The sequence below is a fragment of the Ovis canadensis genome, chromosome 6, assembly GCF_042477335.2.
Source record: "Ovis canadensis isolate MfBH-ARS-UI-01 breed Bighorn chromosome 6, ARS-UI_OviCan_v2, whole genome shotgun sequence".
Lineage (NCBI taxonomy): Eukaryota > Metazoa > Chordata > Mammalia > Artiodactyla > Bovidae > Ovis > Ovis canadensis.
This window is the reverse complement of record NC_091250.1, coordinates 37977187-37993283: the sequence shown is the minus strand read 5'-3', so window position 1 is coordinate 37993283 and position 16097 is coordinate 37977187. Positions and strand designations below refer to the sequence as shown.

General features: G+C 37.3%; 2 protein-coding genes across 6 annotated transcripts in view; one reads left to right on the top strand and one right to left on the bottom strand.

Moving 5' to 3' along the window:
* UBE2D3 (ubiquitin conjugating enzyme E2 D3) overlaps nt 1-2451 on the bottom strand; it is a 66218-nt gene extending 63767 nt beyond the window's left edge. Inside the window, exons 1-2 of one of the 5 annotated variants that reach the window (XM_069593604.1) lie at nt 1419-1890; nt 696-770 (exon numbers count right to left, since the gene is read on the bottom strand). In XM_069593604.1, the coding sequence (XP_069449705.1) occupies nt 758-770; nt 1419-1765 (360 nt within the window). In that variant the 5' untranslated portion in view covers nt 1766-1890 and the 3' untranslated portion in view covers nt 696-757. Of the gene's footprint in view, nt 1-695; nt 771-1372 lie in introns of those variants that run through there. The other 4 variants (XM_069593598.1, XM_069593602.1, XM_069593601.1 and 1 more) reach the window with 4 other exon arrangements.
* Nucleotides 1164-14352, top strand: CISD2 (CDGSH iron sulfur domain 2). The gene is made up of 3 exons (XM_069593605.1): nt 1164-1842; nt 11573-11787; nt 13255-14352. Exons 1-3 carry the CDS (start codon nt 1740-1742, stop codon nt 13342-13344), a joined length of 408 nt encoding a protein of 135 aa, XP_069449706.1. The 5' UTR covers nt 1164-1739; the 3' UTR covers nt 13345-14352.
* Nucleotides 14353-16097: the final 1745 nt, after the last annotated feature.

The following is a 16097-nucleotide window of genomic DNA, read 5'->3' as shown; positions in this document are numbered from 1 at the left end:
GACTCCATGGTGTGTTTGGTGTATTCTGTATATGTGGATCTGGGTGTTGGTTACACACTTGAGCATTTTATTATATATCTCTTAACTGAGGTATGTATCTCTTAATCCTTTAAAGAAAAACTTCTTAGAGGCCTTAGGAATCTCACTTAACACAGCTTGCTTTGCTCCTGTCAAGACAACAAAGCCTCTAAATAAGAAATGAATCTTTAGTGGCCTCTCTACGCTTTCTTCCCCTAATGGCCCCACTCCCGCAAACCACCCTGCCTCAACCACCTCCCAAAACAACAGTCTTAAGGACAAGGCAGTTGAGCTCATCATTTTCAGGATAAACAAGCTCCAGGATCCTTCTTCCACTAAATCAAAAGTAAGCTCCCAGGAGTAAACTGAAAGGAATCTGAATGTAAACACCAACCTTTCAATCATCATTTCTATACTACCCTAGCTCATGAACATGAATCTGTATCTAAACATCTTGGTAGAAATTTCCATTATAATTTTACTTGCACAATTTTGACCAGGGTAAAATGACAGAAAATCAATTTATCTAGATTTCAATTAATTCTCTTACTGAGGATTATTTTTTTAGTGAAGGACGATAACAAATATTAAACAGTCCAGAGAATGAAAAGTTGCTTTAAAAACATTCCTTTTCACTTTAGGATGAAATACCAAGAAAAAAACTTTTTAAAACTTACATATTAACAATTGGTTGTTACATTTTAAGTCATACAAGGTGAAATACTGGCTCTTGTGCAGTTCATTGTTCTATGCTGTCGGTCAAGCAGGGTTCAGAAAGGAAATAAGGCTGGGTTATTAAGATACAAATACACAACGTGCAATCAGCAAGTGCATTACTTCGGATACTTTAAAAACATGAAACAAAGTCATGTCAAGGAAGGTGCTTCAAGGGATTATCTCCTTTCTATTTTTTTGGTGTTAATAAACCTAAATAAAAATTAAAGCTCTCCAAGGATACTTTAGTTTGCAGCAGAAGCCCTACAACATGAAATAAGGGAAACCCTAAATCTTCATATTCTTTCACCACTTTCCCAGTTTTAGTTAACCGGAAAAAAAAATTTTGATCTACAGAAGAAGAATTATCTACTGAAAATAGATATCTAACTAAGGACTCTAACGGGTCTGGTCTGAGTCAAGGTCTCGGAGCAGTTTGGCTAAACAGCCTAGGAGCAAGGTTGTGAGCAGTGCCTAGTTTAGGTATCTTCTTTCTTAAAGAAAAAAAAAAAAGCCAGATTTGTAGAGGGGAGAGAGCGAAATTAGGCGCTGCGGGGTTCGGCGGAAAGGGTGCTCTAAGGAGAATTTGCAATTCTGGGGTCGTGGCCCGAGGTAAAAAGCGACGCCCGGAGAAACTCACTTTTGAAAGGCACCTTCCGGTTACACAGTACTCTCACGTGCTTTACCTCCTCGGACACAGTATCGTTTCCTGGGCCTCCGGACGAGAAAGGCCCACCGTGAAGGCCCTCTTCCACCTCAAGACGCACAGGCGGGCCTCGCTGCCCCACGGCCGCCCGCGCCCCTTCGGCCTCCGCGGGGCGCGCACGTCACCGGCCCGCTGCCAATCGGCGCCGGGCAGCTCACCTCTCCGCGCTGGGGCCCCCAGCCCCGCCCCGGCCTGGTCCCGGCAGAGAGCGCCGGTCGGCCGCTTCCGCTCTGGGCGCAGGCGCAGCAGCTCCGCCGGAGAGCCGCGGGAGTCGGGCGAGGAGCGGACGCCGCCGGCCAGGATGGTGCTGGAGAGCGTGGCCCGCATCGTAAAGGTGCAGCTCCCGGCGTATCTGAAGCGGCTTCCAGTGCCCGAGAGTATTACCGGGTTCGCCCGACTCACAGGTAATCCGAGCCTTCAGCCGGTCCCCATCCTTGCGAGCTTCCCCAGGCGGAGGGTGGGGGCGGGCATCTGAAAGACCTCCGGCCGGGGGGCGGGGCGGAGCCTGGCGGGTGGCGCGTGACCTGGGATCCCACTCCAGTATTCTTGCCTGGAGAATCCCGTGGACAGAGGAGGCTGGTGAGCTACAGTCTGTGGTTTCGCAAGGAGTCGGACAGGACTGAGCACAGCACCCCCACTACCATTCTCACTGCAGTCGCGGAGTAGGTGGGCACGCGCAGGCCCTGCATCCTCAGAGTGTATGTGAGGCCGCATCTTGGGACTTGGCGGCCCCCTGAGCTTATCTTCATGTCTGTCTGCAGTGTCTCTCCGTGTTGAGAGACCAGGTTTTTGCAGAGAAGGTGCTGAGTTGGGAACAGGCCCATTTTTTTCATCTCCGTCGCTCCCTGCAACGTTGCTGGTTTATTTTAAAGCAGGAAAAGTCGTTATCCAAGGCTCAAAGTCTCTGTGTATCAGGCTGTCCCAGCTCTTGGCTGAGTTTGACCCACATAGTGTGGGTGTGTCTGTGTGAGAGAGAAACACACATACACATGTATTTGGTGGTTTTATTTACTAACAAAATTAGACAATTCCAGTTCCAAGGAGGAGTGTCAACCTGTTACGGGGTCATTTGAGGTCATCACCGTATCACGGGCCTGGAAGCAATTTAGTTTACTCGAGTTGGAGGAAAGATACTTTTGCTGGTATGACAGACCAAAAATTAGAAAGTGAAATTTACTGATGACATGTAACATTTGCACTTAAGTTCCCTCCTTTACAAAATAGAACCCACAGCGCGGGATTTCGTATCTAAAAGATGAACATTTCCAGAATGCTGCCAACACTTGGAAGATTTTGTTGGGTTCTGAGCCTTACAATCCAAGTGAGATATGGGTAAGCCAGACTCAGGGACTGATTAGGATGATGGTGGGGGGAGGAGGGTGGGGAAGGCGGTTATTGATAAAGCAATCATTGAACTCATATGTTCTGACTGATTACCAGGGAATGTAAGCATGAGTTAAGATAATTTTGAGGTAAATAGGGCTGCTTCTGGAGCAGTTTAGACATCTGTGGTAGCTGACTTAAAATGCAGTATTTGGAAGGCTGACAGGTAGAAGAAAAGATGCATTTTGTGTAGACCAGAAGACAACTAGGGCCAAGTTAGTGATAGTTATTTGAACATGGATTTTAGTTGCATGTTAAAGGAATTCTTTTTTTTTTTTTTTAATTAGAGAATACTTTACCTTAATAGGGTGCTTTGAGAGCTATCCCCTCTCAGAGATTTTAAAAAAAAACAAAAGGCGGTGTCTGGTGGTGGATAGGCAAGATGTGGTAAACTAGATCTAAATCTAGTCTAAATCTAGAGATTCTTTAAATAATAATCACAGACATTTGCTTTGTTGACAAACAGATTATGAAAATTTAACATTTTTAGGTGTTAAAAGGTTTGACAGAAAGCATGTAATTGAATAGAAAGAGTGGTAACTGAGTAATAAACACTAAAAAACAATCTACACATAAGTAGTAACATAAAAGTAACAAGATGAAAAAGTTTTCAGATCAAGTGTTTGTAAACATCTTAGTTCTCTTTTGATTTTACTAGTTTATTCTGATAGATTACAGCAATTATGTAAAATTTTGACTTTTTCTCCCCTTATTTTTTTACATCACAGTAGTAACCATTTCCCTGCAGCTGGAAGTTTTGAATGTTTTTAATATATATATTTTATTCATAATGTTCAGTGGGTAAGTAGCCCTATACCAATTTTTTTTCCCTCTTTATACCTTTAAATGTATTCATTAAATGGTAGTAATACATCAAAAGGATACAGTCATTTTGTGACATTTGTTCCCAGTTGCCAACTTACTTTCTTAATAATCTGTGTAAATTAACTGATGAGTTTTTAGCAGTCAAGAAAGAAAGAAAAAAAAAATCCCCTTACTCCCATGCCAACCTGTGCATGCTAAGTCAACTCTTTGCCACTCTATGGACTGTAGCCTGCCAGGCTTCTCTGTCTGTGGGATTCTCCAGGCAAGAGTGCGTTGCCATTTCCTTCTCCAGGGGATCTTTCCAACCCGGGGATCTTTCCAACCCAGGGATCAAACCCAGGTTTCCTGCAGCTCCTGCACTGCAGGTCGATTCTTTACCCTGAGCCACGAGGGTGAACCCAGTTTAACCTTAATTATGTGTGTTGATTCTGATTGTGGCTGGTTATATATTAAAGTTTTCCATAAATAGACTGTAGATGAAGGAGACTGGAAGGTATGATATTTGACTTAATGACGAAGACTTTCAAACTTTTTTTTCCCCTCTCAAGAAATTTTGTCCTATTAAGGCATTAAGGAAACTCGACCTAAACCTTTTCCCTCTTGAGTAAATAATATATAGTAGTTTCTTCTTTGACGCTCTTCAATACTTAATGTGAAGAATGATTCTCAGAAATAGACAACTCTGATAAATATCTTTATAGTGCATATTTAACCTGTCGCATTACAGTGTGTCTACATTTTAGTTCTCATTGTAATGTCCATTTGTTTAGGAAATGATGTTTGTAATAATTACTTTACAAAAAACGAGACAGTCTGCTTTGCACTGAACAATGATAATATAACAGTTGCAGAATCTATTTTAGAGCACTATGGAAGAAAAACTTCAATGACCAATTTCCTCTCTGAGCTGTGTCTCTTGATTAGATTGTATTAGCTAATGACATTTGGATGTCTTGAAGGAACTACTTTTAGAATCCATCTTAGACCTTTTTTTTGTTGAAATAAAAACCTGGAAGATAACTTTTCAAAATAAATTATTTAAAATGTCTACCAGCTCAAAAATATTTTCATTTCTTCTCTATGATAATTAGAGCAAAAAAAAGTTGCAGTTCACATTATTGCTGCCTGTTTTTCTGTCCCTATTTAGATCGAGTGGTGTTTTAAAGCAATCGCCTCTCTCATGATGACTCTGCATTCTTAGTAAACACTGGGAGATCCTTAATTACTGTACAGTATTTATAGACAGCCCTTACCTGTCAAAACAACTTTGTCAAAAACCTGTCTTTGTTTAGGTTACATTGTTGACAATGAGGCTTTTAAGGTAAATTAGTATAATTCCCCCTTTGAAAGTATATTGTATTCAAATATATTAACCTTTAAAAAAGCTTTCCCTGTCATACAACCTTTTAAAATAGAATAACAAAAAGCTTCCCATTCAAAAATCAAAAAAGTTTACTTATAGATTGAAAAGCTAGTTGTGAAACTTTGAATGTACTAGTTCTTCCCCACTTAAAAAGCTAGTTTCTTTGAAATGTAATGGTTTAACTCTTAAAGCAATGAATCCTTGGACTGTAATATTTTTCCCAGAGTAAGACAAATATGTCAGAGCTGACACTTTCAAGAGGATTAGCTCTAGAAAGGACCAGTTTTAAGTAAAGAATTAAAGAAGTGGAACAGAATTGAAAACATATATCCACAGAAAGACTTATACAAGCATGTTCATAGCAGCCATATTCATAATAATCCCAAGTTGGAAGCAGCCCAGGTACCCACCATCAGGAGAGTGGATACACAAATTATGGTATATTCATGGAATGGAGTACTGATTAGTAATAAAAAAGAATGATTTACTGATTTACTGCATGAATCTCAAAAATTTTATAAAAAGCCTTTGTCTATAGGAATCAGTGGTGGGGAGATAGACTGGAAGGGGGCTGTGTGCTGTGCTTAGTTGCTCAGTTGTGTCTGACCCTTTGTGACTCCGTGGACTGTAGCCTGCCAGGCGCGTCTATCCATGGGGACTCTCCAGGCAAGAATACTGGAGTGGGTTGCCATTTCCTCCTCTAGGGGATCTTCCCGACCCAGGGATCGAACCCAGGTCTCCCGCATGGTGGGTGACTTCTTTACGGTCTGAGCCACCAGGGAAGCCCAAGAAAATTTGAGTAGAGTGAGTAGCCTACACCTTCTCCAGGGGAACTTCCCAACCCAGAAACTGAACTGGGGTCTCCAGCATTGGAGGCGGAGTTTTTACCAGCTGAGTCGGTAAAGCCCAAACCCACTCCAGTATTCTTGCCTGGAGAATCCCATGGACAGAGGAGCCTGGCAAGCTACAGTCCATAAGGTCCCAAAGAGTTGGACGTGACTGAAGCAACTGGTTGGGATCAAATGCTTATGTCTCCTGCATTGGCGGGCAGGATCTTTACCACTAGCGCCACTTCGGAAGCCCCTCAGTGGAGGCTACAACAGTGTCTTTGGTTGTCACAGCTCAGAGCTAAACACCTGAGATCTGTTTGTTTTATTGTATGTAAATTTACCTCATTTTTTTAAAAAAGAAATGGAACAAAAGATGAATTTCTTAATAGGAAAGTGTAAGAAATGATTAAGTTCAAGCTAAAGAGCCGCATTTATTAACATGTAAATAATAAAGTTTATTTTTTTAAAGATTAAAGACTTTTATTTCAGAAAACTTATTTTTGAGAATTTGGGAAAATATTTACATACTGTAAGTTGTAAAAGTTTTTTCCCCTCTTCCGAGGTAGACCAACTAAATTTAAAAGTCAGTGTAATTAAAAAGCTTTTATGGAGAACAATTTTGATGTCATTTAAAACATTTTCTTCCATGTAACCTCTCTGCAATTTAGAATTCCTCGTGTCATCTAGTATTTGTTGAGCACTTACTGTGGGACAGGCAATGTTCTAGATACTGGGACACTGTTCTGTTTATAGCAGTGAGTGGAAAAATTGATTATTAATTTCACTTTATTGGCCCTTTGGTCCTAAGTAGTCTTTAAGTGGTAATAGTAAAGCCATCCATTAAAAATATTTTATTTTCATTTTTCTATAGTTAGAAGTGAAGTCATTTCTATGTTTTACCCATATTGATACATTAGAAAATAATTATGAAATTATCAGCAATCAAGTTACCAGTGTTATTTTTATGGGATCATTCTATGCAGCCTTTTGAAAAGGAAGAATAAACAGCAAAATAGAAATGAACGATGTTACCAACTCTTGACTGGTGGGATTACAAGTTATTTTATTTTTTATACTTTTTAAAATTTTCAGATTTTATAAATTAAATGCTATTTCTGGTAATCCTTAAACAATTTTAGAATGTACTGTACAAAATACACATTAAACCTAACAATTAATAGGTAGTAGATTTCCCTTTTGGAGAAGGCAATGGCACCCCACTTCAGTACTCTTGCCTGGAAAATCCCATGGACGGAGGAGCCTGGTAGGCTGCAGTCCATGGGGTTGCAAAGAGTTGGACACGACTGAGCGACTTCTTTCACTTTTCACTTTCCTGCACTGGCGAAGGAAATGGCAACCCACTCCAGTGTTCTTGCCTGGAGAATCCCAGGGATGGCGAAGCCTGGTGGGCTGCCATCTCTGGGGTCGCATAGAGTTGAACACGACTGAAGCGACTTAGCAGCAGCAGCAGATTTCCCTTTACAGTACCTAATATATCTGCCGTAGCTCAATATATATCAAACAGGTTCATAAGAGATAGCCAATCTTAAATTTTTTTAAAAAATTTGTTTATTCTGTATTTCATATTTACCAAAAATCAGCTCTAACATATAATTTAAATGATTTAATTGAGCTTTATAGGCTGTATTATTTTCCTTTATAATTTTTCCTGTACTTAAATTGAAGTTTGTCATCTTTAAAAGTAAATTTTCCTACACAACACTGTTGTTTAAGTTATTTTGTTGTAGGAAATAATAGTACCTTTCATCACTGTATTACTACGATGTTTTACCAAGGAATTAAGTGTTGAAAGAGCAACATTTTCTGAAGTAAATTTTAAAATAGCATTCTATTTATTCCCTGAAATTTGTAGGTTAAGATAGGGAATGTTAAACTTAAGAATCTAAGTTAAGGTTATCATCTTTACATGTTCATTCTTTTAACTTTTTGACTTTGATTTACTCAACCTCTTGAGACTTTTAAATTTTGTAGTATACATAATAATACTTAATGTTATACTACATTCAAAAACATTTATTGAATAAGTACTGGTTCAAAATACTATACTGGATGTTGGGGCCAATAACAATCTAAGACATTTATTGCCTGATCTGAAAGATAAGTGTAAATAAATAATTACAGTACAATGTGAGTGAGAAAGGGACTGACATTTACACTCTAAATGTCATTTATTCATTCATTAAGTTAAGTCACTTAAATTCATTCATTTATTAAGTCACTCATAAAACATTTATGAGGTTCTACTTTGTGCCAGGAAGTAGAGCTTCTTTTCCTATAGGATTATGGAGGAATCAACTTTGTAAACAGAGAACAGTAGTATGATAAAAGAAACTGAGGAAAAGGGGCTTGAAAGCAGAGGAAGGAGCGATTAATTTGCTTTGTGAAATTGAGAAAGATTTCCCTGGTGGCTCAGATGGTAAAGCGTCTGTCTACAATGCAGGAGACCTGGGTTCTATCCCTGGGTTGGGAAGATCCCCTGAAGAAGGAAATGGCAATCCACTCCAGTACTATTGCCTGGAAAATCCCATGGATGGAGGAGCCTTGTAGGCTACAGTCCATGGGGTCCCAAAGAGTCAGACAGGACTGAGCGACTTCACTTTCATTTTCTGGAGGAAGCAGTATTTGACCCTAGTTTTAAAGGGTCTACATAAATGAGTCAGGTAGACTACAAGTAGAAAGGCATGGCAGACAGAAGGAATCCCTTATGCAAAGGACACAGGAAACCTGCCACTAGGTAATCAGTAGCTTTGGCTGGCTCTAAGTACAAGAGGGATGGGATATTTGTGGGTGTTGAAACTGTCATAATAGCCTTCCCATGTCATAGACATGGTACTTTGTGGAAACTGTTGGTCTACAGCAGCACCATCCAAAAGCCTTTTTGTGATGATGGAAATGTTTTCTGTGCTGTCAAACATAGTAGCCACTAGCCACACATAATAGCTCTGGAGCTATTAAAATGTGACTAGTGTGTCTTAGAAATTAATTTATGAATTCTACTTAACTTTATTTAAATAGCCAATGTATTAATCATGTTTTTTTATGTTCTATTTTTTATGATTGGACATCATAAAAATTGGGGCCCTTGCTGGCCAGGGAGGTTTGCCCCCTCCCCGGACTAGCTGATGCCAAGAGATAGTAAACTACTTGCTTGTGAGCATATTTTTCATATGCAAACCAACCAATCCAAAGCCTACACTTCAAACACCTTTATCTAACTCTCACTTACCAAGCAGTATTTACCCTGCCCTAAATCACCCAACGGAGAAGGCGATGGCACCCCACTCCAGTACTCTCGCCTAGAAAATCCCATGGACAGAGGAGCCTGGTAGGCTACAGTCCATGGGGTCACAATGACTGAATGACTTCCCTTTCACTTTTCACTTTCGTGCATTGGAGAAGGAAATGGCAACCCACTCCAGTGTTCTTGCCTGGAGAATCCCAGGGACGGGGGAGCCTGGTGGGCTGCTGTCTATGGGGTCACACAGAGTCGGACACGACTGAAGTGACTTTGCAGAAATCACCCAAGGCCAGATATGAGACAATTAAGGACCACCTCTATAGCCCAAAGCCCACTGAAATTATTCAGGGTAGCCAATACTAAACTGTTTACTGTGCCTTACCTTGCCTTTTCTGTAAACCACAATAAAGGCTTGTGCCCTTTTCTCTCACCTTGCTCCTGACCAAGCCTCATACTTATCTATATGGTCATAGGTGGCCTGTTGTGCTCCCTCGTCTTGTGAATCGTAAGTAAACTTTTCTTTCAAGGTAGTTGTCTCCATGTCTGTCATCTTACCATATCTGATTATAACAAAATCCTGGGTCCAAACAAAACAGTATGGCTAGTGGTTACTGTCTTGGACAGCAAAGATCTATAGATAGACCCTTCACTCCAGGAAACAGTTCTTTGTCATTTTCAGAATGTTAATTCATTCAGAGTGTTTCTGTGGAGTGTCTCCACTTTTGTTAAGAGACTAGAACAGATCAGCCTGACTGGCAAGATCTTACCCTTACAGAATTTCATTCTGGTGACTGAAAGATTATATCCCCAAAGATTTCTGCCATGTAGTATTGTCAGGTTGAGTCGGCAAAATGTTTTTTCAGAGGAGCTGCTTCCAATCTTCAGAATCTTAATAAAAACTACCATTCACTTTTATCTTCTCTGTGCCAAGCACTCTTATAGGTGCTGCACATAATATAAATAGGTTGTTTCATCTAGAGCTCGTTACAAACCTTTGGCATGGTGTTGTATCAAAAATAGCTTTGTTTTTGAAGAGTTAGTATTAAGCCAGCCTTTTAATAGTTGAATAGTAAGAACAGTTATTTCTGGAGAGTAGTTTTACTGAGAGAAGAACAGATAAAATTTTGGCTCTGTTGAATTTCATTCATAGTGACTGAGAATAGCCTTTGTACTTAATTTCCTGGGCTACACCTGCTTAAGCTCCAGTTTACCCACATGAAAAATGGGAATAATAATGGTGCCTACTAAATTCAGTTAACACAGTGTTAACTGAGGTGTTACAATTGCACTCTTAGCATAATCTGTTCGTTTATTATTAAGATTTATTAGCATGCCTTAGCATATGACCTTCAATTTTTCTTTTTCTCCGTTAAGCTCTAGTGTTTATTAGCAAAGTGTCAGGTTAGCACTCAGTGAATGATGACAAGTGATAACTCTTAAGGTCAGAAGGGATTCCCTATGGAACCCAGCAGAGGCAGCGTACTAGCCAACATTTGATAAATGCATACTGAAATATAAATATTTAGGCTCCTTGGTGTGTTTCTCTGTGCAGACGTAGGGAACATATCATTTATGTCACTTATATTCCCTGTCCCCCAGTCAGTTCTGAGTACTACAAAAGGCTCTAATGAATACTTATGAAGTAAGATGTATCTAATAATGAGATTATTTAGTATGTGAAAATTTCACTTAGCTCTTTAAAATAGCTTTTACACAACACAACATTTAGGTTTTTCTATAGGAATCACACTATGCCTTACCAAAAATGTAAAAATTAAAGCATTGAAGACATATTCTGTCTGAAATTATAAATCAGTGGTAAATAGTTTATAGGAAATTCTGTTGTATGATTTTAGACATGGTGGAAATGTTTTCTAAACATATAAAATTGAGTTTTATGTATAATTATGGTGATTGTAATTCCTGAAATAAAACTAAACACAAATATACTAAGTGAAGATAATGAGATAGGGTATTGGATAGAGGATTTATTTCTGAAAACTTTGTTTTCCAGTTTCAAAAGTCTCAGGGCAGGCCACAAATAAAATAAAGTGGTCCTAGGTACTGGTTCCTTGATATTTATTCACAGTTTTACAGATAAGGTAAGAAATTAAAGTGAGAAGTAAAGAATAAGCTGAAGGGTGAGACATGCTATTTAAGTTCTTTTTAATTTTTTTAAAAAATTTATTTACAGTAGGTCCTTTTTTGGGGGGGAATCAATGAAAGTTTATTAATTTATCATTAGCAATTGGAATAAGCAGTTATTTGGTATTTGTACCCAACAGGTATTGACCTAGGTAATTTACATGTATTATTTAATTTTAAAATCTTTATGTTTCATTTTTAACTAGACTACAGTAGGTCCTTGCTGGTCATCTGTTTTAAACATAGCAGTCTGTACATATCAGCCCCAAACTCCCAGTCCATCCCTATTTGAGTCCTTTTTCAGACTCGTAACAAATCTGTATTTTTAGTTTCAGAATGGCTTCGGTTATTGCCGTTCCTTGGCGTACTCGCACTACTTGGCTACCTTGCGGTTCGTCCGTTCCTCCCAAAGAAAAAGCAACAGAAGGATAGCTTGATTAATCTTAAGATACAAAAGGAAAATCCCAAAGTGGTGAATGAAATAAACATCGAAGATTTGTGCCTTACTAAAGCGGCTTATTGTAGGTGTTGGCGCTCTAAGACGGTAAGCGATCCATTTACACATACACTAAAACTTGTGCAATTAACATGCTTTTGCTTCTTAAATCCTCAGTTTTGAGGTTCTGTGAGATGAGAGACTTTTCCATAGTAATCAGCATTGAAAGTCTGTTCTAAATTAAAGTTTGCCTCTTCTGAGGCAATATACTTCCTACATTAGAAAAGTTAGAGCACCACAGAAACTCAATTGAGCAAGTTACTTAATCCTTAATCTCTGTCAGTTTTTTAAAATCTGATAATATCACAAATTTTTGAGGATTTAGTGAGATGATGTATGTATAGTACAGTGCCTTCTATGTAGTATGAGCTAGTGAATGGCAGCTGTAGTTATCGATGATTTTGAATATGGAAATTTAAAAGGAATTTGGTAGATGCAACTAGATTATCATATGATGTGAATTAAGTCAGACAGAAAAATACCATATAATATCATATATGGAATCTAAAATAAGACACAGATGAACCTACTTATGAAACAGAAACAGAATCAAGGCAGAGAACAGACTGGTGATTGCCAAGGGGGGTGGGGTTGGGGAAGGGTGGAGTGGGAGGTTGGGGTTAACAGATAAAGATTTTATATATAGAATGGATAAATGACAAGGTCCTACTGTACAGCATAGAAGACTATTCAGTATCCTATGATAAACCATAATGGAAAATAATATTTAAAAAAAAATGTATATATGTGTATAACTGAATCACTTTGCTATACATCAGTATTTAAGACAATTTGTAAATCAATTATATTTCAATTAAGAACAAATAAATAGACAAGGAGGAGGAGTTTGGAATGATACATTATAAGTAGTTGATGAGATCTGTTTTCTTCTGCTACTTTGGTTATACGCTATTTGAGACTTTAAGTACAATAATGTTAATCATAGCATCATTTATAATAACAAAATCTTAGAAACAATCTAGATATCTGATAATAGAGGAATGATTAAAGTATGGTATAATACAAGAGTGCACATAGTAAATAGAGGAAAAAAAAGATACCAAATTGTTAATTATTACTTATGAGTAAGTTTTTAAAAATATATTTTAAAATGTTTTTTAAAGTATTGTAATGTGCATGAGTTTTATAGTGAGAAGACATGAAAGAATTTAATTTGAATTTAAATTACATCCTTTAAAAATTTAAAATAATTGAAAAGGTGAGCTCAGAGTTAGAGCTGTATAAAAAATAGGAGCTTATTTAAGACTATCATATTGACTTGTATGGAATCATCCAAAGCTTTTAAAATCTGCCAAATAATGAAATATTTAAATGTTAGGTTTGTCATAATATTGGAAGGTAGTTAGCTATAGAATATATCTGTTGCTCAGAAAAGCTATCTAATGTGTTTTTTTCCCTCCCAAAGTAATGGACTTTCTTTATAAGAGCATGTCAAAAATATTTCTACTTACTGACTCATTTGAAAAATAACATCTGCAATTTTTTCCTTTCTAGTTTCCTGCCTGTGATGGTTCACATAATAAGCACAATGAATTGACAGGAGATAATGTGGGTCCACTAATACTGAAGAAGAAAGAAGTGTGATAGTAATGAATTAGGATGGAATTCAATTCTGTGCTGTAAAAAGTTATAACAATATTTTTGCATTCTTTGTTTATAGAAGATCTTTCAAATGGTGGTCTTAATTATTGCTACTGGTCGAATAATTATTTCTGCCAATTTATTTTCTTTTTACACTACTGTTTATATTTGATACTTTGTATATTCAAGCAGTCTTTATATAGAAATTACAGTTCTTCATTCTGACTTCAAAGAATTAATGTATCTTCCTACAAAAAAAAATCAACATTTTAAATTTTAATTAATTGAGAAAGTTTTGGCAATGAGTGCAAAGCTGTTTGAACATCAATATTTTCAACAGAATCTATACTTTAAAAATATCTCCCTCCACTATTAAATATGTATATATTTAGTACCCTTCTGTTTTGATCATTTGCAGTGATTTTTTCCCCCTTCCATATTTCATTCTTTTTAGATCAGTAAGAAAAATGTTGCTGTCAGAATTGCTTGAGTTTTCAGAGAAAAACTCTTTGCTTTTTAAATATTGTTCTCTATAAATGTGAATATTCGAATTTCAGAAAAAAACAGGAACTGGGTATAAAAAGTTTCAACAAGGAACAATTATTTACATTATAAAAGACTTGTTTATAAAAGGTTTGTTTGTATCTGTTTACATGTGTTGTGTGTGTATATGTCAGAGCCGTCTGACTCCGTGACAAAGTCAGGTAGGATGGCAAGAATCCTTAGAGCTAAACTCACGAGCTGCTGCAATTTGAAGGTCAGTTAAAAATAAAGTAAATCTGGTACGGCTGGGTCCCTTTGCTGTTCACCTGAAATTATCACAACATTGTTTGCTAATCGGCTGAACCCCAATATGAAATAGTTTTTAAAAATCTGAATTTATATTAATGTGATAATAGTTCAGTGTTCAAAATTGTATCTGTATAAACATTTTTCTCTTTATTACAGTGTAAACCAGTAAAACAAAATACAAAAGGTTTGCAAAATAAACTTATTGGAGAATCTTTAAAACTTTTGTAGTTTTTTAGCCTGAGTCAATTTAATTTCATATTACAGTTCTTATATTAATAGCTATCAGTCCGTCCACTGTGCTTTCTTTGTATATGAAGATGGTTCAGGAGGCAGTCATACTCAATTCTTCCAATAACCATCAAAGCTAATAGTTACTGTGCACTTATGTAACAACACTGCACTAAGCTACCTGGGTTTTTATGAATAGTTTATTGCATGGAATATCAAAGCTATTGATTTAGGTGATCTTGAGTTTCTCGTGAACAACATAAGTTAGGGTTAGAAATGTAGGTATGGTTTTGAGAAGTTTTATAAGGTGTATGTACAAAATTGTTGCTCTTCTGCTGTGAGTAGGAAGAAATACAACATTGCTGTCACTTTTGGTGTTTTTTTCCCTAAGACCTTTTTCCTCAACACCCTTCTGAGGCTTCAGCTGTTAGATTAACCAGTTATTTTTCCACAGTTGATCACAAGACTTGGGGAAAATGCTTCTCACCGAGACTTTGCATAGCCTGGTCCATAATGCTTTTCTAGAAAAGCGTTCACTGCAGATCAGAGCAACATGGTTTTGTACATGTTCCAGTAGTTGTCATTCTTAGATCTTACAAGAGAAGGTCAAATTTTCTCCAAATGTGGAGATTAGAATGAAACTGCCAATGTTAAACTTGTTAGGTAGGAACATTTTAAAAAATTGAAAACTTTTTTCTTCTCATAAAAGGTAATTCTAATACACCAAAAATAAGGTTACACTCTTGAATAAGATTTTTTTCCTACCTACATTTTCAGTTGTTAAAATTGGTATTTCTTTCTTTAACCAATTTTAACAACTGAAAATGTGGAGAAGAAAAAAAAGAATACTCTTGAGTATGGTTTTTTCTCCCCACACTTGCACCCAAATATTTTCCCACATGTGCAGCTCCTTCAGAAGCCCTGGGCTGGTAGTAAGCTGTTATTTTAATTACCTCTTTATGTAAGCAGTGTTACCAGTTGCTATCACTTCTTTTTGAAGGTTCACAGAATTCTATCATGTCTGTCTTAAAAAATTGACATCTAATTGAAATCTAATTGCATGTAAATTGATACAATGGAGGATATGAAATACATATCTTGGGTTCCTAGAACATTCTAGAAACAGCCATATTGTTACTGTCACATTATAATCATTTTGAGGACTGCTGCTCCCTACCCAGGGAACTAGTCAGTCATTGCCTTACTCAGACGTGAGCACCACCATTACATAAATAAGTATCCAAAACTGTCGAGCAGGACTTGAGGTATTAGTGATTCATTCTTACAGGTAATTAAGCAAGTTACATTATGAAAAGCACATTACAATTCAGTTTTGAGTTCAGTGTTTCATATGATGATTCATTACATTGCTTATGTATTTTGTAACCTAATTTGTTAATAAGTTTATGGCAAGCTAATTAAGCCAGCTGCTGATCTATATAGTTCTGTCTTCCTTACTGTAATCCTACAGTCTTACATTAGAAACCTGCTATTACCTTGCAAAGAGAGTTTTAAATGTTTTTAAACAGGGTTCTTAAATTATGATAGATATTTTATTTACTACTTACCAGAAACATCTAACTGCCTTTACTTGTTTAGAATTCAGTTGTGGAGCATTACCAATCCTGAGAAGACCAGGAGAGCTCTTACTGAGGCTTATAGACTTTGTTTAGAAGTGCTTGCAGATCCCCATCTTCAGCGTCTGCTTGTTCTTATGCTGTCCTAAGTCACTCAGT

Coding starts and splice junctions, on each gene's coding strand:
- CISD2 (XM_069593605.1), top strand. CDS start 1,740: ATGGTGCTGGAGAGCGTGGCCCGCATCGTAAAGGTGCAGCTCCCGGCG. Junction 1,843..11,572: donor CGGGTTCGCCCGACTCACAG/GTAATCCGAGCC, acceptor CTGTATTTTTAG/TTTCAGAATGGCTTCGGTTA. Junction 11,788..13,254: donor GGTGTTGGCGCTCTAAGACG/GTAAGCGATCCA, acceptor TTTCCTTTCTAG/TTTCCTGCCTGTGATGGTTC.